This window comes from Stigmatopora nigra, chromosome 10 (assembly GCF_051989575.1).
Source record: "Stigmatopora nigra isolate UIUO_SnigA chromosome 10, RoL_Snig_1.1, whole genome shotgun sequence".
In the NCBI taxonomy this organism is placed as follows: domain Eukaryota; kingdom Metazoa; phylum Chordata; class Actinopteri; order Syngnathiformes; family Syngnathidae; genus Stigmatopora; species Stigmatopora nigra.
In genome coordinates, this window is record NC_135517.1 from 12,589,914 (window position 1) to 12,609,327 (window position 19,414).

The 19,414-nt window shown below is 38.5% G+C and overlaps 4 protein-coding genes across 5 annotated transcripts; 3 read left to right on the forward strand and 1 right to left on the reverse strand.

Moving 5' to 3' along the window:
- The first annotated feature begins 280 nt into the window (after positions 1 to 280).
- Positions 281 to 4,588, forward strand: ift52 (intraflagellar transport 52 homolog (Chlamydomonas)). Its single transcript, XM_077727004.1, has 14 exons — positions 281 to 682; positions 966 to 1,095; positions 1,168 to 1,255; positions 1,371 to 1,500; positions 1,583 to 1,658; positions 2,076 to 2,147; positions 2,240 to 2,366; positions 2,443 to 2,526; positions 2,680 to 2,748; positions 2,831 to 2,985; positions 3,081 to 3,168; positions 4,059 to 4,167; positions 4,252 to 4,397; positions 4,476 to 4,588. The coding sequence occupies exons 2-14, from the start codon at positions 977 to 979 to the stop codon at positions 4,515 to 4,517; spliced, it is 1,305 nt and encodes a 434-aa protein (XP_077583130.1). The 5' UTR covers positions 281 to 682; positions 966 to 976; the 3' UTR covers positions 4,518 to 4,588.
- A 500-nt stretch (positions 4,589 to 5,088) lies between these two features.
- mybl2b (v-myb avian myeloblastosis viral oncogene homolog-like 2b) lies at positions 5,089 to 9,922 on the forward strand. Its single transcript, XM_077727003.1, has 15 exons — positions 5,089 to 5,338; positions 6,117 to 6,213; positions 6,299 to 6,370; positions 6,437 to 6,529; positions 6,597 to 6,817; positions 6,898 to 7,027; positions 7,202 to 7,261; positions 7,399 to 7,593; positions 7,687 to 7,953; positions 8,035 to 8,177; positions 8,258 to 8,357; positions 8,529 to 8,636; positions 8,748 to 8,855; positions 8,933 to 9,061; positions 9,207 to 9,922. The coding sequence occupies exons 1-15, from the start codon at positions 5,319 to 5,321 to the stop codon at positions 9,333 to 9,335; spliced, it is 1,872 nt and encodes a 623-aa protein (XP_077583129.1). The 5' UTR covers positions 5,089 to 5,318; the 3' UTR covers positions 9,336 to 9,922.
- Positions 9,923 to 10,402: 480 nt separating this feature from the next.
- Positions 10,403 to 16,707, forward strand: rpn2 (ribophorin II). 2 transcript variants are annotated; one of them, XM_077726896.1, is made up of 18 exons: positions 10,403 to 10,512; positions 10,819 to 11,009; positions 11,125 to 11,220; positions 11,398 to 11,573; positions 11,671 to 11,746; positions 11,824 to 11,958; positions 12,082 to 12,258; positions 12,348 to 12,466; positions 12,623 to 12,728; positions 12,871 to 12,962; positions 13,035 to 13,149; positions 13,228 to 13,422; positions 13,492 to 13,578; positions 13,680 to 13,775; positions 14,084 to 14,159; positions 14,252 to 14,381; positions 14,850 to 14,947; positions 15,958 to 16,707. In XM_077726896.1, the coding sequence occupies exons 1-17, from the start codon at positions 10,500 to 10,502 to the stop codon at positions 14,899 to 14,901; spliced, it is 1,932 nt and encodes a 643-aa protein (XP_077583022.1). In that variant the 5' UTR covers positions 10,403 to 10,499; the 3' UTR covers positions 14,902 to 14,947; positions 15,958 to 16,707. The 2 variants fall into 2 exon arrangements, with proteins under 2 accessions (XP_077583022.1, XP_077583023.1); XM_077726897.1 differs by lacking the exon at positions 14,850 to 14,947.
- ghrh (growth hormone releasing hormone) lies at positions 16,681 to 19,121 on the reverse strand. The gene is made up of 6 exons (XM_077726899.1): positions 19,002 to 19,121; positions 18,758 to 18,867; positions 18,477 to 18,575; positions 17,889 to 17,993; positions 17,496 to 17,620; positions 16,681 to 17,416 (listed from the first exon to the last, which is right to left on the reverse strand). Exons 2-5 carry the CDS (start codon positions 18,835 to 18,837, stop codon positions 17,503 to 17,505), a joined length of 402 nt encoding a protein of 133 aa, XP_077583025.1. The 5' UTR covers positions 18,838 to 18,867; positions 19,002 to 19,121; the 3' UTR covers positions 16,681 to 17,416; positions 17,496 to 17,502.
- Positions 19,122 to 19,414: the final 293 nt, after the last annotated feature.

A 19,414-nucleotide genomic window follows, 5' to 3' on the forward strand; every position in this document is an offset into this window, starting at 1 on the left:
CATAACTGTTTTTTAATGTTATTACAAGTAAATGAACTCATAATCAGATGTTTCCTTATTTTGAAGGCTGTGTGGGTGTTTCTTGTTGGAATGTTGATACTGAAAATGAACTCAACTTCTGGAAAAGGTCCTTTTGTTGGTGATTGTTTTTTAAGTTTAATGTTACCAGTTATCATTTGTAGGCTGTATGACTCAATACCATGCACTGTATAAAATAGATGGATGCAAAGTACATTTGCAAGGTCTTAATACGAGCCTATTTGAACGCAGCCAATTTGATGCCGGATACAACAAGCGGAAATTGCGTCGAATAGTAAAGTACTTCAGATTATGAATGTGAATAAGTTTTATTTACCATTATTCAGACAAAAAATAAACACAGCAACATTTTTGTTAAATTAAAACGTTAAAAAAACATTATATTTGAGTCAGATTTTTTTTTCTAATTCCTTGTTCACGGACGTCATCATCGGAAACACGTAGTTGAGCATCCATTGGGAGGACGAGCCGTGTTAACTTTTATTTTTTTATTGTGATTTGTGTGTGGAGATCGTTTAATATTCTGGCCATAATTAGTGCCTAGTGGGATTTTTAACGTTTTCCTATTTTTAAAATGTCAATCGAACAAACCTAACCGTGGAGAGAGGAAGAAGAAGTGGTTGCTAGGATCGAAGTGTACATGGTAACCGCTCTCTCAAACACTAATAAACCACTTAACTCTTTTGAAAATAAATATTTTCCGCGAAGACGTATCAAAGCATTGAAAGATCGTCTCGATGTTGGAATAATTTATTTGAGCTGATTTGTTGGTGAAGGAACGGCAAATTTATGCTTAGCTATTAGCTACTTGGCTAATTAGAATTTGGATGGATACGCAAGCTAGTTCGCCCAGTTTCATCGCGGAAATTCCTTTATCTAAGTTAACATTTCGCTGGTAGAATGACCTACTAATCTATCAATTGTAGTAATCATCATCATGGAGAAGGAACAACATAGTACGGTTGTCTTCAACGCCTCAAAAAGCGAGTTGTTTACCACCAGTAGTGGATACAAGTCAATGCATAAGCACATTAGAACTCAATGGAAAATTCAAAGGTAAGAAGGTAAGATCTGATGTTTAACTTTTGCCTTAGATTACATGTTTTCTGTGTGTACTGTGTCCTGTAGTATGAATGAAGAGCTGTCATCGGATAAGTTGAAAGGTGTCAAATTGTGGACAACTGCAGGTCCAAGAAAGAAGTTTACAGTATCAGAGGTGAGGTATAATAAGAAAACTGATGAAAGTTTATTAGTGTATTTGGCTATAGTGGAAATGGTTACATTGCCATAGGCACAATGCTGATGCCAGCAATGTCTCATTTTTCTTTCAGTTGGATGTGCTGAAGCACTACCTGGATGGTGGAGGAAATGTCCTAGTTATGCTTGGAGAAGGAGGGGAAAAGAAATTTGACACAAACATCAATTTTCTCCTGGAAGAGTTTGGAATTATGGTCAACAGTGGTACGCATGAACATTCCTGGTCACTGTGTACAATCATTCGTGCTAATGTTGTTCATGTTTTTGTGGATTTATATTCTTTTAGATGCAGTTTTTCGAACTAGGTACTACAAGTACTATCATCCGAAGGAAGCACTTGTTTCTGATGGTGTGTTGAACAGGTTTGTTACTATGCTTGATGATACAAGCTTTGTTTTGCCTGCCTTTACCAGGAATGGGCAAACTACGGCTCGCGGGCCACATCCGGCCCGCTAGGCCTTTTAATCCGGCCCGCCGACGTCCAAATAATGTTTATTTTTTGTTTGTTTGTTTTTTAATTTACTTTTTACTTTATACTTTAAGGATGAGTGATGAGTATGTTAATACTTTAGTCCTTTTTTTCTGTTTATGTTTCATATGTACTGTTAACGGATGCAGTTTTTTATATGTATCATATCTTGTGCTGACCCGGCCCATCTGTCAAATTTTTAAAGTCAATGTGGCCCCCGGGCCAAAAAGTTTGCCCACCCCTGGTCTATACAGCATATATGTTGGATGAATTGTTTTCAACACACTGTCCTGTTAATGTTTTTGCTTAGGGAGATCAGCCGGGCTGCTGGCAAATCCTTGTCTGGAATAAGTGAAGATGATAATATTGGAAATAACACCCAGTAATTTATTTTTCTTGCTTTATAATTTCTGTCAGTGTAATGTTTTTTTTTTTTTGTTTTTTTTTAACTGCGTGACTTCTGTACTCGTGCAGAGCTCTCTCATTTGTGTACCCATATGGTGCTACACTAAATGTGATGAAGCCAGCCATTGCTGTTCTTTCAACGGGCTCCATCTGCTTTCCCCTCCACCGGCCTGTCTTAGCATTCTATCAGGGAAAGGTCAGCAGTTTATATAAGTGTTTTGTATTTAACAATATGGCAAATACTCCTGTTTTGACTGTTTTGTATTTTTCAGGAGACAGGCAAATTGGTTGTCGTTGGTTCCTGCCATATGTTCAGCGATCAGTTCATAGAGAAGGAGGAGAACAGTAAAATCCTGGTGGGTATAACTGTGTCTATCTCCTCTTGTAACACCCAAAACACACCTTCACCTCCATGAAAAGAATTACAGGCAAAAACACAATGAGACACAATTTTTAATAAGAAAATAGTTCATCTATGTTTGCTCTTTTATCCTCCATTGTGACTCCAGAGTGTTGTGCTCCAGTGGCTCATGACTGATAATATTCGTCTGAATCAGATTGATGCAGAAGACCCAGAGGTGAGGCCTTCGCAATTCAGTCAGAATGGACCGTGACGTAAAAAGTAGTGCTTTAATGACAGCTGGTTTTTATACTCCCCAGATCACAGATTACACTATGTTGCCACACATAGGGTGTTTGTCCGAACAACTCACACAGTACTTCCAAGAGGGGGATGAAAACCCCAAGGACTTCACTTCTCTTCTGGATGTTTCTTTTTTCAGTCTGTCAACAGACACTTTACCACAAGTGCTCAGGTAAAACTGGAATGCCTTAGGGAGAATTATTTTTTTTACACTATCACAAGCTTCCTTCATCTTTACTTTTTCTAAGGATGTCCTGTTTTCCACAGTGTGTACAAGCATCTAAATGTCAAAGATGAGCCACTTCAGCTGATTGCACCGCAGTTTGAGACCCCTTTGCCTCAGTTGCAACCTGCTGTAAGTATAAATTCTAGATTACCGATTTTGCAAAATTATTTTACTACCTAAAGACTCAACATGCACTTTTAAAACTCTAAATAATATGCTCAATGGTTAGATTTCTTTATTTTCATCCTCCGTTAGTCCAAGTGAAATTGCTGATTCATAAGTGAAATTTAAGCACTAAAATCAAAGACAAACTGAAATTCTTAAACTAAACATGTAAGTTCATCATAGAAAACATTATATCTTCCATTAGCACTTTCTATAGATTCTCAGCTACCCGTGCTTCAGTATTTCTTCTTTCATGACTATTTCTTATTATCAGTTGAATATTAATCCCTTTTACACCGACCCTTAGACTGTGTTTGCATTATTATTCTCTTCTGTATCACACCATTGGTGGTGATATCCTAGCTGTTACAGAAACACAAACAATGCTTCTGTAAAATGGGATGCTGGCATGTATGTGTAATGTTTGTGTGTGAACTAAGAAGAGCCTCTTTCAGGCTCTAAGCTAACATTGGCAACGTGTTTGTGTCCACTTGTTCTATGAGTGTCTTTGTCTTGCACATAGACAGATGTGAAATAACTAAGTAAATTTGCTGGTTAAACGTGAAACAGCAACAACTTTAAACAAAAATTTCGACTGCCGTAGTCTGCTTTCATTTAGTTGAATAGGACCATAACTGCCTTACTGAACCTTAATGACTCCTCAGTATAAACTGACATTATAAATAGTGTCAATTTACCTGAATCATTTGAGTAATTGTTGCTCTACTGTTGAAATACTAAGTGTTTTTGTTGAACTACCTGGCTACAATGGAGGCTACTAACAATTGAAGGTTATTTTTATGTTATTGTCCTAAGAAAATATGAAAATTTTTAGCTAAAATTTTACGTTCTAGGTCTTTCCTCCAATCTTGAGTGATTTGTCCCCACCAACGCTGGACCTTTTTGACCTGGATGAAGCTTTCTCATCTGAGAAAGTGCGCCTAGCGCAGCTCACCAATAAATGTAACTGAAGTCTTTGAAATCTGCCATGAACAATTCACATTTCAAATGATAATTTTGAACATTTCTAACCATGTCGGCTTACAGGTACAGATGATGATCTCGAGTTTTACATAAGGAAATGTGGTGAAATTTTGGGTGTGACCCCCAAACTAGACAAAGACCACAGAGATGCAAAGCACATATTAGAACACATTTTCTTCCAAGTTGCTGAATTCAAGAAGCTCAATCAAGTAAGTGCTGTTTGGAATATAAAATTATTGTACATAAATGTATTCCGTTTCAACTCAATATATGTTGTTTTGTTTCAGGAGCATGACGTCAACACAGATGCACAATTCAACCCGTCATGACTGGAGTAACACTAATTGAACTCAAGAGTTGTTTTTTTTTTTTTAAATAAATTAACGTTACAACATTGATGTTTAACTGTTTCTCTTTCATCCCAACAAAAATTATTGAATAATGTATTTTTTGTTGGGGCCAATTTGAAGTTCAGTCATTCATTCATTCATTTTCATGACCTGGATTCAAACCCAGGACCCCAGAGCTGTGAGGCCGATGCGCTAACCACTCATTTGCCGGGACACCCCATTTTGAAGTTCTTATGAATTTAATTATTCTTCTAATATTCCAATATCTAAGGAATAAACCTCTTATTGCAGATCAGGGTGTCCCCTGCCTCCAGCCCAAAGTCAGGTGGGATAGGCTCCAGCACCCCCGGGATCCTTGTGAGTATAAGAGGTTCCAAAAAATGAATGCCTGGGGAGAGGGCTGGATTTTGATAGTATTGGTTATGATGGCGGTTTTGCTATTTGACCACTGTGCCAAAACCCAGCGCTCTTGCATTTTTGTCATCCTTTCTGTCGGCGCGCACATATTTTGCGCATTGACGTCACAGCGCGTTCTATTTGTAGGGAAGGGCGCCAGATAGAAATCCAGAAGCGCGGACAGTCAAGACAGGCGGGCGCGGATCTCCAGCTGGCTCGGCGCTAAGAATATTAGCAAATTTGCGCTAATCCATATCTAAAGAAAACAACAGCCGACTGACTGTTAAGCAGTGCATCGTAAAGTAATCTGAACATTGGTGTACATGACGTGTAAGGGCAGCACAGGCAGTAGTTGGGTCGTAAACAACAGAAAAACGGGTGGAAATGTCTTGGTGGCCGCGCGGGTAAGAAGCCAGTCGATCCTCATAATTTTTGTGAATGACTTAACAATCGACATGATTTAACCTACGACTATTTTTTTGAATAAGAAATAGTACTGACAAAACGATGGTTTAAGTTGAAGTTTGCAGAACATTTGACCTATTTGGCGGTTTTGTATGCCGCTTTTCCCGGGCGAAACATGAATCACAACCTCTAGTGTTGCAAGTAACCTCAGTGGTTCTATGTTTTTATTCTAAATTCTGAACTAAAACTCATTAACGTGTAATAGTAACCGTTGAAGGGTTATATCCAAACTTACCCGTATCAGTACAATTATTGATCTTGTTTTTTTTTCTCTTTCGTTTCACCACCAGGGCGTATTAAACTTTTCCACTCCTAATATCATGCACATTTTGTTACTTAACCTCTTTGATTGGCCTTGATTGTGTTTCTTTGACTTTGGCAATAAAAAAAAAATTAAATGATGCTTTGATTTTCAGTTAAGCAGAAAAACAAGGCAATAATAAAACACAAAGCAAGCTCATGAAACATGACAGTGGGACCTTTTCACCTGTAGTCAAACAATTTAACTAACTTTCATTGGAATTACATCTTTATCAGTAATCTGGCCAACGTTTGTTTTATGAAAAATTGCTGCACTTACGTTTGAAGTTAGATATTTTTTTTCACTTAACCTCATGAGTACTGTGTGTAAATGGTGGCACTCCTTAACAAGTTGTATAAATACCGGGTTAACCCTGAGTTAAAATGAGTTTTAATTATTTTATATTTATATTTTAGTGAGGAGAGTGAGGACAACCACCATCCTGACACCGATTCGGATGTTGCAGAGCACAAAGATGGTGGGACAGTGAAAGTAAAGTGGACACAAGAGGAGGTAATCTGGAAATACTTTCTCTGTATTGACATATTGATCCAGAATTTTGGTTTGGGGAGACTAAAACATTCTTCGTTGCCTTCAGGATGACAACCTGAAGGCCCTGGTTCAAAAACTGGGACAGAATAATTGGAGGAATGTAGCCATCCACATAGCAGTAAGTAAGACGTGTACAATTGGGTTCTCCTGTATTATATTTGCATAACCTTGATTCTTGTTTCAGAATCGCACTGAACACCAATGTCAACACCGTTGGTTTAAGTTTTTGGATCCTGAATTAATTAAAGGTCCTTGGACGAAAGAAGAAGATGACAAGGTATATTAGTTTGTGTGTGGTTTGGCGAAATGTGCTTTTATATGTTATTCCATGCATTGTTTTTCAGGTCATAGAGCTTGTGAATCTTTACGGTAATAAACAATGGGCAGTGGTAGCCAAGCATTTGAAAGGTAGGGTGGGGAAGCAGTGTCGAGAGCGTTGGCACAACCACCTCAACCCCTCTGTGAAGAAATCTTCATGGACGGCCGAGGAGGACCTCATTATTTATAAGGCTCATTCTCTTCTTGGAAATCGCTGGGCTGAAATTGCAAAACTACTACCAGGAAGGTATGTACTGAGTTTGAAATTGTTGCTTTTAAAAAATAAAGTGCACCTTTTAAATAATTTATGGGAATATTCTCTGACAGAACTGATAACGCGGTGAAGAATCACTGGAATTCAACAATTAAACGCAAAGTAGAAATGGGCTTCTACTCAAGAGAAAATTTCACAACAAGTGAACTTGAAGAGCTACTAGCTCATGTCAAAGATATTCAGGTGGGGTTTCTTCTTAAATGATTCCCTGTGGTTAACTTGAATACAATGGATCTCCCTTGTTATTCATTTAGAATATGCATAATAGGGCTGGCTGCATGATTTTCACCCATAATGGATTTTTTGTACACAAAATTGGGACTTTTATATTTTAATGTTAAGATTTTGGTCAAACAGGTGCCTGGTTGCTCTCAAGAGCATGCTGACCTGGATTCAGCGCAAGAAATGCATCCCTTAGTAAGTTTCTCATTTTAAGAAGTCTCCCCTATTGACTGGCGGTAGATTCTTGATCAATGTCTTATATATTAAGCTTGATAATATTCAATTCATGCACAATGAGTATTCTCAGCTCCTATTTTCTTTATTTCCATAAGTTGGAGGAAACATCAGGCATCAACACTCTTAATGGTGATGAAGCAACTCCTTCCCAGTCAATTTCTTCACCAAAGGAAAATTTAAGTCCTATGTCAGGAGCAGACAGCACAGGAGATATGACTTCTGCCAATTGGATTGTGGACAGTTTTCTTTCTCCCAGGGGACCAACGTTGAAAGAGGTCCTTGAAATGGTGGTAGGAACATGATCATTTTATTAACACTTTTCCACTAATATGTCTCTCTGTCAAGATACTGTTTTGATGCAAATTGCGACTTTTGTACTATAGGAATCCGAAGGCTGGTGTAATCTAGCAGTTTTTGACTTTCCTGAAGAGAGTCCAAAGTCAGAACGCCATCAGTTCCGCCTTGAAGGCAGCGCCCTGCAGGAATTGAGCAAAGGCAGCAAAGGAGAACTCATACCAATCTCTCCCGGTGGTGTTACACCTCCGTCCATACTGAGTCATCGAAGTCGGCGACACTTGTCTCCTGATAATAATAGCTCAAAGACACCAAAGAGCACACCAGTAAAGATATTGCCATTTTCGCCCTCTCAAGTAGGTTTTCTGCTCTGCCATCTCTAATAGAACCAATGTGAATGAATGACAGAATTTCCTAACATGAAAATATTGTCTCAGTTCCTGAACATGTGGACAAAGCAGGACACTCATGATCTGGAGAACCCATCGCTCACATCCACCCCAGTCTGCAGTCAGAAAGCCATTGTTACCACACCTCTACAGAGGGACAAGACCCCCATCATCCTAAAGGCAAAATCTGTGTAAGTGTTCAGATCTTATCACCCGTCTTGAGCTGGTTTTGTCTTACATTTGTAAGTGTTTGCTGTTGCCCTTTGTGTAGATTTGTTACACCCAACCACAAGGCTGAAATCAGCACAATGCCACGTACACCAACACCATTCAAAAATGCCATGGAGAAGTATGGACCTCTGCAGCCTCTGGTAAGCTTATGGCCCTAGCTCACACCAATTAAAATTGAAAACTGATTTGTGTAAGAAACTACTATCAGTCACATTAAAGTATTGGATTAGGGTGTCTGTGAACATGTAATTACATTAGAAAAACAACTAATACTTTGGAATATATATTTAATTTTCTTGTTTTCCCTTCAGCCCCAGACTCCAAACCTTGAGGAAGATATAAATGAGGTTATCCTAAGAGATGGAGGGATTGACTTGGCGGTGGAAAATCCTGTCCGTGAGCAAAGACGCAAAACACTGGTAATAGTCTGTTTTTTATTTATTTTTTCTAAAGTTTCTCCCTTTGCCTCTTTCTTTCTTTGAATCATAAGAACTGGACCATTTAACTTTGTATTTTAATCTTGTTCCTAGCATCGTCCCCCACTTAAGAAAGTACGGAAGTCATTGGCACTTGATGACTGCCAAGTTATTCCTAAATCCAAACGCAAAACTAAGAATGAAGCCAAAAATGGATTTAAGGTGACCATACTTTAAAAAAAAATGTTATCCCTGAGTACACTGTACTACATTAATTGTGTTTGTATGTTTGTTACCAGGAAGAACCTATGACGATTCATATAACCTCATCGTTTTGTCGGAAAACCCAAGAAAATATTCTGGATCAGGGTTTCCTTTTAGGACCAAGTGACAGCTCTATTTTTCCCAGTACTGTACCGACTATTCTGGTGAGTCCCATCCTCTTGATAGAAATAAATAAATATAAAGAAAATAAGATAATAAATTAATGTGTGTGTGTATATATATGTATACATATAATTGGATTTTTTATTTTATCTACTCTGTCCAATTCCTTCTTTTTTCTTTCACTAGAAGTCCAAAGATTGGGAGGCAGTTACATATGGACAAACAAAAGATCAGCGCATAATGACAGAGAAAGCAAAACGCTTCATGCGGTCCTTTAAATCACAAACGCCAAGCAGAGCCGCGTTGTTGTTCTGAGACTACTGGCACCTTTGTATCACGTTGTCACACAAACACAACAGAACGTCAGGTTGTTTGCAGTTGTGCCACTGTAAAAAAGAGAATTACTGTTTGCTCCTTGTTTTAACAACATGCTTGTTGTCTACATGACAGTATATCTTAAATAGTTGCACTTTGCAAGAAGACATGGAAATAGAAATGCTTTTTGGATTGATGGATTTTGTCGAATTCAAAAGGACACATTAGAATCAATGCACCCCCGCTTATATGCTTTGATACTGTAGTATTAACTGAAAATGGTTTTATATTGCATGTGTGCCTTTTGTCTTTGATGTATCTATTCAACTTGTTCAAATGGCTTATAAAAGAGAACTCATCAAGGTTGAGTTGAACACATCCAAATCTATCTATCACGAGAGAACAAGGGGTTTTATATATGCGCACACAGGCTTGCAATAATGACTGGATGGAAAATGACGGGAGGGGAGGTACCATTTGAGTCAACCATGTGGAAAAATAATTTTTTTTCATTGTCCGGATCACATGTAAATGTGTAGTAATATATGTATTGATATTTTTTTGACAGTTAAAATTTAATTTGAATAAATTGTTTTGGCAATACAAATTTGATATGTGCTTATTTAATTTGCATTGTTTTTCCCTCCCTTTTTTAGTGGAGGGGGCAGGAGAATACGCTTTGACTGAAAGAAATATATTAATCATATGCTTTGGTTATACGATACTTCATCGTATTTACCTGCCGTCAGAGACTTTTCTAACTTGTATTGTGAGGCTTTTATATAATGCGCTGCTTGCAATATGTATTTCTCCACAAACTTTAAAGGCATTATAGATTTGAAGTAAACTATGGTAATTGTCTTCCAAGAAACATTTAGTCCTAGTTTCTAAAAAGATAATTTAATTAGCAGTTTTATAAAATAATATATATAAATGTATTTATATACATATATACACATGCATATATGTATATATATTTTTTCCAATGTATTTATTCATTTATTTATTATATATAGTCACAAAATAAAATGTTAAAATTCTAGCAACAGTGAGGTGTTCAAAATCTGCCATTATTGTGAAATTCAAACCGGACATCAGATCTGGCTGTCAAACTGCACCGGAAGAAATCGTCCGTTTTGGTGACGCTGCATTAGACTGGCAGACATGAAACTGTTCAGTAAGTGAATGAATCGTTTTTTGCATCAAATAGGCGTTTTTAAATACACGTATATATTTATGGTACAGGTTCAATGCATTATTGCCCTACGCTAAATATACTAAAGACTACTTCAAGCTATCTGTATGAATTTACGGCTTTTAGCTGTCGCTACCTAGCTTCGATTGTGCAGCCCATGTCAGTAATGAAAAGTATCATAGTGTCAATCAAGTCGAGACTATAGCGTTACGTGTAATACAAATACATATATGATAACTGCTTTCTGGACCAGATTGCAACTCAGCATGTATATCCCTCTGTTCACAGGGCTTCTCGGGTTGTTCTTACTGAGCCTGGCTCTGACTGGAGCTCAGACGCTCACACCGGCTCACTTTCTTTCCCTGGCCGATATTTCTCGACTCCAAAATGTCTTTAGCCAGCCCTTTGAGGACATGGAGTCGGCCTACTATTCTGTCATCGGCCTCTCCAAACTTGGAGGCACAGTTCCTGAACACAAGGCAAATTAATGATTCTTTTATCCTGAATAATCTGCAGGTTTTAATTTTTGGAAGGTTTCATTTTTGCTATGGTTTAACCTTAATTTAAACCAATCAATTTGTTATATGTTTATAGATAGTATGCCAGTTCCTGAAGTCCCAGCTTGATCCCACTGATGTCGACTCAATCTTTTTTGCTGCAGAGACGAGCCAAGCCTTATCCGGATGTGAGGTATGATCACATAGGGTACTCTGTTTTCTTCCCACATCCCCAAAATATATAGGGTAGGCTGGCTAAACACTCTAAATTGCCCCTCGGTATGAGTGTGAGCGTGAATGGTTGTCCGTCCCCTTGTGCCCTGCGATTGGCTTTCCACCAATTTAGGTTTCTTTTGTCATCACTCTTCAGATCCCTGTGACCAATGACACCCGAGACATCCTTCTGGCTGCTGTCAGTGAAGACTCAACTATGTCTCAAATTCACCGGGCTGTCAGCGCTCTTAGCTCTTTGGGGCTTCCTTTGACATCTCAGGAGGTCGTAAGTGCGCTCACAGCTCGCATAAACAAGGAGGATAACGTCATGGCGTAAGTTATGTTGGAAAATGGAGTGGTTTGATTTTTGGACATGTAAAACTGATACTACTTTTGTTATGTTGACATTTGCAATGAATTTTTGGAACAGCATTACCTTGGCTCTACAAACAGCCACCCGCCTTTCCCAACAAGCTGAACTAGGAGGAATTCTTGAGGAAATCGAGGTGACTCTTCAGCATCCACCAGGTGGTGCCATGGCACGTCTTTGCCAAAACTCTACAAGCGCTTTTGTTATTTTCAGGATCTGACAGCCCGTTTAGATGATCTTGGCGGTATCTTCCTCCATTTTGAAGAAGGACTTGAGGCCACTGCCATGTTTGTCACTGCTGCATATGCCCTGTCTGATCATGTTGATATCGAGCCCCCACTTAAACAGGTAGGATTTGATTTGCCGACTATCCCAATGTCTAGGAATGTTGAAATAATGTTACTGCAAAGTCGATTTTTCTGTCTCTGACGTGTTTGTATGTGTGCGTGTGGGGTTGCTTTCTTTCCATAGGACCAAGTCATTCAGCTGGTGAACTCTATTTTCAGCAAGAAGTCCTGGGACTCTCTGGCCGAAGCCTTCAGTGTAGCAAATGCTGCTGCCACTCTCTCCAACAACCGTTTTCATGTTCCAGTGGTGGTCAACTCTCATGGCCCACCAACTGTGTCACACAGTCACCCAACCCTGCAGGTATGATCCTCAAAGGTGATTTCAATTGATCTGCATGTCAACTTGAATTACTTCAAGTCATTCTGTTTTGCTCTCCTTTTGGTACACAGATCCTTGCTACTGATGTCATGTCTCAGCCTTTGGCCTCAGCCAATGTGCATGTGGAATCGGTGTATGCTTTGGCCTCCAAGAGCATCATTCTTGGCCAAGCGCCATTCACACCCAATGAGTATGTGTTAAAGGATGTATAAGCTTTAGTCTTTCCCTACATATTGGCTTTTGTTAGATATAGGTTGTATAAAATATTCTGTGTTAATTTGGATTTTTTGGATTGTTAACATCTTATTTGAAAAAAAAAATCATGATTCACTGTTTTATTTTTTAGTGGTATTTTTGAACTGAACTTCATGACCCAACAACCAGCTAGCGGATATTACCAATTCACACTTTCTGTTACTGGAGATAGTCGATTGATTGCCAATCATGTTGAGGTGAGATTCTATACTATTCATTTTTAACATAAGCAATCAATCCAAATAATACTTTTAATCAATCATAAATCCTAGTTTAATTGCTTGACAGTTTAAAACTGGACTCAATTGCTCTTTTTTTCCTAACGTTTTTCACTTGTAGCTCAAAGTGAAGGTGTCGACTGAGGTGGCCGTTACCAATATGGATCTTTCTGTGGTGGATAAGGACCAGAGCATTGGCACAAAGACCACCAGGTCAGAAATCAAGACTGGTACACTTTTACCCTCCACTGCTCTTAAACAACAAAATGTTTCCAAATGATCCAGGGTTGAATATCCTTCTAAGGCTAAGAGCTCCTTCACTGCTGACAGTCACCAGAACTTTGCCATGGCCTTCCAGCTTATTGATGCAAATACTGGAGTGGAGCTTACACCACACCAGGTCTGTCATTATCATTGAAACAAGGCATTTCAGCACCCATAGTCCCTAACATTTTACTATTTATTCTCTCCTTTACAGACTTTTGTCCGTCTTCATAATCAGAAAACAGGCCAAGAGGTTGTTTTTGTTGCCGAGCCGGATTCCAAGGGTCTATACAAGTTTGAGCTTGATGCAGCAGAGCGTAAAACAGAATTTGCCCTGATCTCTGGTGTCTACTCCCTGTATCTCATGGTTGGGGACGCAACACTTGGCAACCCCATCTTGTGGAATGTGGTCAGTGTCTGTATCTTACGTTCTTGTCTTTCAAATTAGGCTTGACATTGACCGTCCATGTTTTTAAAGGTGGATGTTGTGCTGAGGTTTGTGGATGAGGATGCCCCAACTACCATTCAATCCAAGACTCTTTATGTACCCAAACCAGAGATCAATGTGAGGCTACTACTTTGTCATTATTTTTGCTTTACTGAATGATGAGGTAAAATTATGCATCATTATCTCTACTGCTCTTTAATGTTGTTCTGCATTTGCAGCATTTATTCAGGGAACCAGAAAAGAAGCCACCAACGGTTGTTTCCAATGCGTTTACTGCGCTTGTCATTTCTCCTATCCTGCTTCTGCTTATTCTGGTAACAACACACTCCATAATTTATGATCCATTATGAGGTCAACAGCTGAAAAATTGACTCATTTATGTCTGAATTTACATCATTGGGGAAAACTGTTGCTTCTACTTGAATTCATTAATGAACATTTGTAAGATTCAAAATAGTCTTTATGAATTCAAATTGCATGTGCAATATTAAGCCTTGTCTCAGTTTGAATTATTTTGATATAGAGGTCTTTGTTTTTTATGCTAAATACATTTGCAGCTTTGCAATACGACAACGCCAACGCGTTCTGATTTCAGTTTTTTTTTTCCCCAATTCCCCTGCAGTGGATTAAGCTCGGAGCGAACATTTCCAACTTTACCTTTTCTCCCAGCACCATCCTCTTCCATGTTGGACATGCAGGTTGGTCGCCATTTTAAAAACAATGCCCTTGTCTGAGAGTTACCAGGCTATGTTTTGATTGATTTGATGTTGATTTTCTTTCTTTTCTTTAGCTCTGCTTGGCCTGATGTACGTTTACTGGACCCACTTGAACATGTTCCAGACTCTAAAGTACCTGGCACTTATCGGTGCTGTAACCTTTCTAGCCGGAAACCGCATGCTGGCACAAAAAGCAGTGAAGAGGTGAGTGTATCCATGACACCTTGGAGAGCAGATTTCTTGGAGAGTTCTTAACAGTTGAAGGCTGGAGAGTGCATGTTCAGAGTCGTTCACATGTTAAGCACTCTGGACTCTTGGAGGCCTCTTGGTCTTTCTTTGGTCAAAAATAGAAAAGTGCTCTCCTAATGGCTTGGCCCAAAAAATCCTTAGGTTGGTGCCAGGATCTTACTCAGGGGAGCGATGATATGAGTGGCTGATTTCTTCTAGAGCCCTTACACAGTATTTGAATGAGCAATTTGCCACTTTTCATCACTCGAATGTTTCTCTTGCTTCCCTTTTTGCTGCTTTGCGCTCCCCTTTTTAATTCTTTCTATGAAAGTTGCCGACTTCTAAAGAGAACGTTTTTATTTCCTATCACTGTCAGCTTATGTGTCGTCTACTTGGTGCCTTTTATCCGTTTTATGTACCGCTGTCTCTTTACTCCTCTTGCAGGATTGCTGCTGAGCAAAGTAGTAGGTTGGCAAAGTATAGGAGCCTCCGATAAAGCGACTGTTTGTTACAAAAAAAGCTGGTTGCGCTCCCAGGCTAAAGTAAGGGCTTCCACATAGATTGTATTTGCAGTGCATCTTTATAACGACTGGCAGAGTGCATGGCTGTGTGGTGCTGACTCATCCTAACTTAGCCTTCTCATGTATTTGCCAAGTTACTGGTTTGCCTTGTACTACTTTCACCCCATAAACATAACTGCTATATATTCATCTCCACGCTGCATTAATTCCCCCTATTTTTTTTTACACTCCATTCGACCAATTTTACCCATCTGAATCAATATTTTGTGTTGTGAACTAAAGTCATCAGCATTGTTTGCCTCTTAGATATTAGTTAGTATTTATATTTTGCTTTAGATTTTAATGCATGGTCATCCTCATTGTAGTGATGCACCAAACTGAAAATTCTTGACCGAAACTGAGTGGCATCGTGGAGTTAAAAAAAAAAAAAAAACATCTTCAAAATGCTAATAACGATTTCCTGTTGGTTCTCAGATACTTTGTTCTTAATATTTGCTATTTGTTATATTTTAGTGCTATGTCCCTTTCAATTGTGTTACCGAATGGTAATTGAAGGGATCATTTTAAAACTCAACCATTCGTTGTGCTTGCGGTTGAATCACCGTGAGAAAAGGGAGCTTGTCTCCATGTATAAATGGGAGGAAAAAAAGCTTCCAGACTGGGAAAGACAACTTGGTTGCCCTGTTATTAGCTGTTCGCAGTGGGCTAGGAGAGAGAAGCTCTAAAACTGGGAACTTAACATTGCAGAAGCTCTTCCACTTTAAGTGGGAATGACTGCACCGATCCATTCAGCCAACAGAACTGCACCATACCCAGCTTTCTGCTTCCCCCAGAGTAACTCCGGATTTTGGGAAGTGTTATTTCAAAAAATGCCATTCAAACCAAAAACATTTTTAGTCATAAAATTCAGTCGGATGTTTTCGGCCATGGAATTTTTGGTGCATCTATACCGCTCAGCATTGTTGACATTTTTACATAGACCGTATATTTCCTAGCAACTGCTTACAATTTCTAATATGTTTTCCCCACAGAATTGAGAAAAAATAAATGTAAGGCATTAGTAGACGAAGACACTGAAGGGGCACAGTTTGGAGTCGATCGCCACATCCCATTTCCTCTTGGAACAACGCGACAGTTGACAAATTTGAATGTTGCTGAATGGAAGTAAGTTTAGGAATTAATATTTTTGAGGTCAGACCAGTTCTACTTGACTGTTCTGCGTTGTTTCAACTCAATGGATCATTGCACTTCATCTTCCTGTGATTTTTTTTTTTTTTACTTGTTGTACAGCATGCCGTTGTTGTCTCGGTGTGCTTTGACTTTTTTTCCTTTAAATTGAGGGGTTTCTTGATGGACTTACTGTTTCCTATTTTTGGGCCTTACAATACCTTTTGTTCATTTAGCTCATCTCACCTCAACAGTAAATACTCAGTGTGTTTTTCATGAATTACATTTTCCTAAATAACACGTTTTTTTCGTGATTTTTGCATTTTTCGTAAAAACAACGAACACTTCAAAAATATGTTTCACAGTAAAACCCTATGTTATACTGGTTTTCATTTCAACCTGAAAAAGCCTTACTTCAAATATTTGTTTGCAGTATTCCCCGTTTTGGCAGTTTTTCATTTTACAAGATTCTTACGAAAAACGCAAAAAACACAAAAAGTGAAAAACTGACCTTCCTCCATATTTGATACAAATGTGCATTCCCAAGATAAATTGTTCATGAGAAATTTGAGGATGTTTTTTTTGTTTTTGAGAAATAAAGAAATGGAGGTGAATTGTTTTTTTGTGTTAACTACTGTTATTGTTAGTTCTTTCCAATTAAGCTAACTTGTAACCCATGAGCAAAATAAGCATCAATATGCTGTACACGCCCTATTGAAATCATTCCTAGCCTTTACCAGGCTGTCTTTTACTGGTTAATTCCAAACTATAAATATATCATTCCTTAATCCGCCCTCATTCAAATTGATCAAAAATTGGGCTCCGGGGACCAATAAACTCTTTCCCACATTACAAAACTACCAAGTTTCAAGACAATTGGTTTCACAAATGGACAAGGAGAAGAATTTAAAGTTAGTATCCCCAACAATAACAACAAAAGTGGCAACTTCATACTATAACAAACCATCTCTTATTTAAATGAATGTCAGGTGGATCCACAAGTTAGTTGCACCGTCATCTATTGGAGGGGCATTTAATTGTCCATTTTTAAGTACATGCATTTTCCACCAATTATGTGAAATGTAATGATTTGCCACAGTGAAATGAATTTCTCATTTCATAGTCGTTGAGAATAAATGTTCTATAGGGCCATAAATGGATATAATATCAGTCCAAGTACTGTATTGTGATTGAAAGAAGACTGCTTGAAAAGAAAATATATTAAAAAAAACTAGATCAAATTGAAAATAAGGTGAAAGGAGGAAAAAGCTGCTGTGGTTTTTGAGAATGAGCTCTGTCTGCGTGTCTTCTTCGCTCTGCAGTCTGTAAGGAACAAAGAATTGAATTAGAACAACCCTGACATGCTGCGGTTTATTTCCTGTGGAGTAATACAATTGTTTACCCGAGCCTCATGGCATTTCACGAAGTCCTCTGTATTTCTGATTGCGCAGGATGGATGTCAGATCTTCTTTGTATGTTCCTTCATAGACATCTGATTGACGTTTCACATAACTCTCGCTTTCGTCTCTGGGGGAAAAGAACACGGATGATTCAGGTTTCATTGAGTCACTGTCCCACAACAACCAAAATTGAATGGCCTGGGATAATGGCTTTGCACATTTTGAAGCAGGGGTAGGGAACCTATGGCTCAGGAGCCACATGTGGCTCTATTGATAGGCGCATATGGCTCTCCGCCAATCTGTGATGTAAAATATGGAAATTGTTTAAGGATCTCTCTGTCAAAAAGGTTCCCGACCCCTGGTTTAAAGCATTCCAATCCCCTGTTAAATCCTACCCGAGACGTTTGCCCATGATGGTCTGAAGAAACTTCCTCGCAGAGATTTGGCCCAACACTTTTCTGTAGCTGTTGGTAAAGATGGCATCTGCGTGGCGGCCTAAGCTGAAATTTGGGAAGGAAAAGTAAGCTATACTGCAAATATGCATAACATTGTATATGATACATTCTAGACTGAAAAGGGCCCTACGGCGTAATAGCATGATATAACATTTGTCATTTTTCCTTGATTTTTTAGGTCATGCAAAAATTGTCAAGATAAAATCCACTAAATGAAATTGAAGCAGTTCTTGCAGTGAAACACGTAAAGAGAAAACAAAATAAACTGAAAGATTAAAAATATTGCAATGTGTCACAAAAAAAAAAAACACTTTCAGAAATTGCAAAAAAAATGACTTAAGCAAGTAATTGAAGATGGTGACGGTATGTACTAAAGATAGAATAGAAAACAATTGTTTTTGTCCACATTGTTTTTAAAATCCAGGCGTCAACACCCAGAATTAAAGGCTAAACTATGTTCTCTTGTCATATTGGAATTATAAAGGAATTGGCCAATACTTTTGAAGGAAAGTGTGGCATTACACTGACCGTATTTCAGTACTTTCTTGGGCTGAACTTGTGTCCTCCAGCTGCTCTGGATTCTTTAAAGAAGATGTCAATAGAAAGGATGTGTCCCTTTGGCCAAATCTAAGAAATACCAATGAACTAATATGAAGATGAAAAATATTTAAAAAAAAACATGCATCTTCTTTCATAAACTTTAATAATATTTGTATGATATGTTAGTCCTCAGAAAAGGAGCAATTCAAAATATATATTCACAATGCCGCATCCCATTTGTGAGAAGATGAACATTTGGTGAAGCTTACCTGATAGAAGGGTAGAGTGAAGATGCTGATGTTAATATGATCAGGCAATAAAACAGCAACGGTACAGCTTTCTCCATCATAAAAGTTGTTCTGCAGAAGAATGGACTGTACTGAATTAAAAGAAAGCAAGGTGAAAGGAATATGGTTAGCAGTGATGAATAAGAAACTTTGCATGTTCAAAATTATCAAAGCATAAATGAGACTTTATTACATTGAATAATAAAAATAGGATTCACTTACTTACCTTTATATTGTTTATGCCTTAGGAGACTCCTGGCTGTTCTAATTCATCACTGATACCCACTCTTTTTGTCCCGTACTACAACCACATAGAGAAATACAAGTGATGCTCCCCACTGCATCCATGGTCAGTTTATACTCACCCTTACAGTCACTCCCACATCACACATGATCACTCCCCCTTCTTGACTTGGCTTACTCACTCTCCAGGCTCTCATTGTTACACTAGTAACACAGTTATACCAATTTAGGGGGTTCCTCGCCTGGTGCCCATAAGCTCCAGCAGCCTCCGCGAGAATAAGAGGTAGGGAAAAGTAATGAAAATTAATATTTTCTCCCTGAGCCTGCGTGGTTTTTCTCCGGGTACTCCGGTTTCCTCACACATTCCAAAGGCATGCGTGGTCGGCTGATTGGACA

Bases quoted from the DNA above. Each gene is read 5' to 3' on its own strand.
- ift52 (XM_077727004.1), top strand. From the start codon at position 977: ATGGAGAAGGAACAACATAGTACGGTTGTCTTCAACGCCTCAAAAAGC. The intron at 2,367-2,442 runs GTCAGCAGTTTA...TGTATTTTTCAG, and splicing joins TAGCATTCTATCAGGGAAAG to GAGACAGGCAAATTGGTTGT. The intron at 2,749-2,830 runs GTGAGGCCTTCG...TATACTCCCCAG, and splicing joins TTGATGCAGAAGACCCAGAG to ATCACAGATTACACTATGTT.
- mybl2b (XM_077727003.1), top strand. From the start codon at position 5,319: ATGTCTTGGTGGCCGCGCGG. The intron at 6,818-6,897 runs GTATGTACTGAG...ATTCTCTGACAG, and splicing joins GCAAAACTACTACCAGGAAG to AACTGATAACGCGGTGAAGA. The intron at 8,178-8,257 runs GTAAGTGTTCAG...CCCTTTGTGTAG, and splicing joins ATCCTAAAGGCAAAATCTGT to ATTTGTTACACCCAACCACA.
- rpn2 (XM_077726896.1), top strand. The intron at 11,221-11,397 runs GTATGATCACAT...ATCACTCTTCAG, and splicing joins AAGCCTTATCCGGATGTGAG to ATCCCTGTGACCAATGACAC. The intron at 14,382-14,849 runs GTGAGTGTATCC...CTCCTCTTGCAG, and splicing joins GCACAAAAAGCAGTGAAGAG to GATTGCTGCTGAGCAAAGTA.
- ghrh (XM_077726899.1), bottom strand. From the start codon at position 18,837: ATGATGGAGAAAGCTGTACCGTTGCTGTTTTATTGCCTGATCATATTA. The intron at 18,576-18,757 runs GTAAGCTTCACC...GGTATTTCTTAG, and splicing joins TCACTCTACCCTTCTATCAG to ATTTGGCCAAAGGGACACAT. The intron at 17,994-18,476 runs GTCAGTGTAATG...CCCAAATTTCAG, and splicing joins CAAGAAAGTACTGAAATACG to CTTAGGCCGCCACGCAGATG.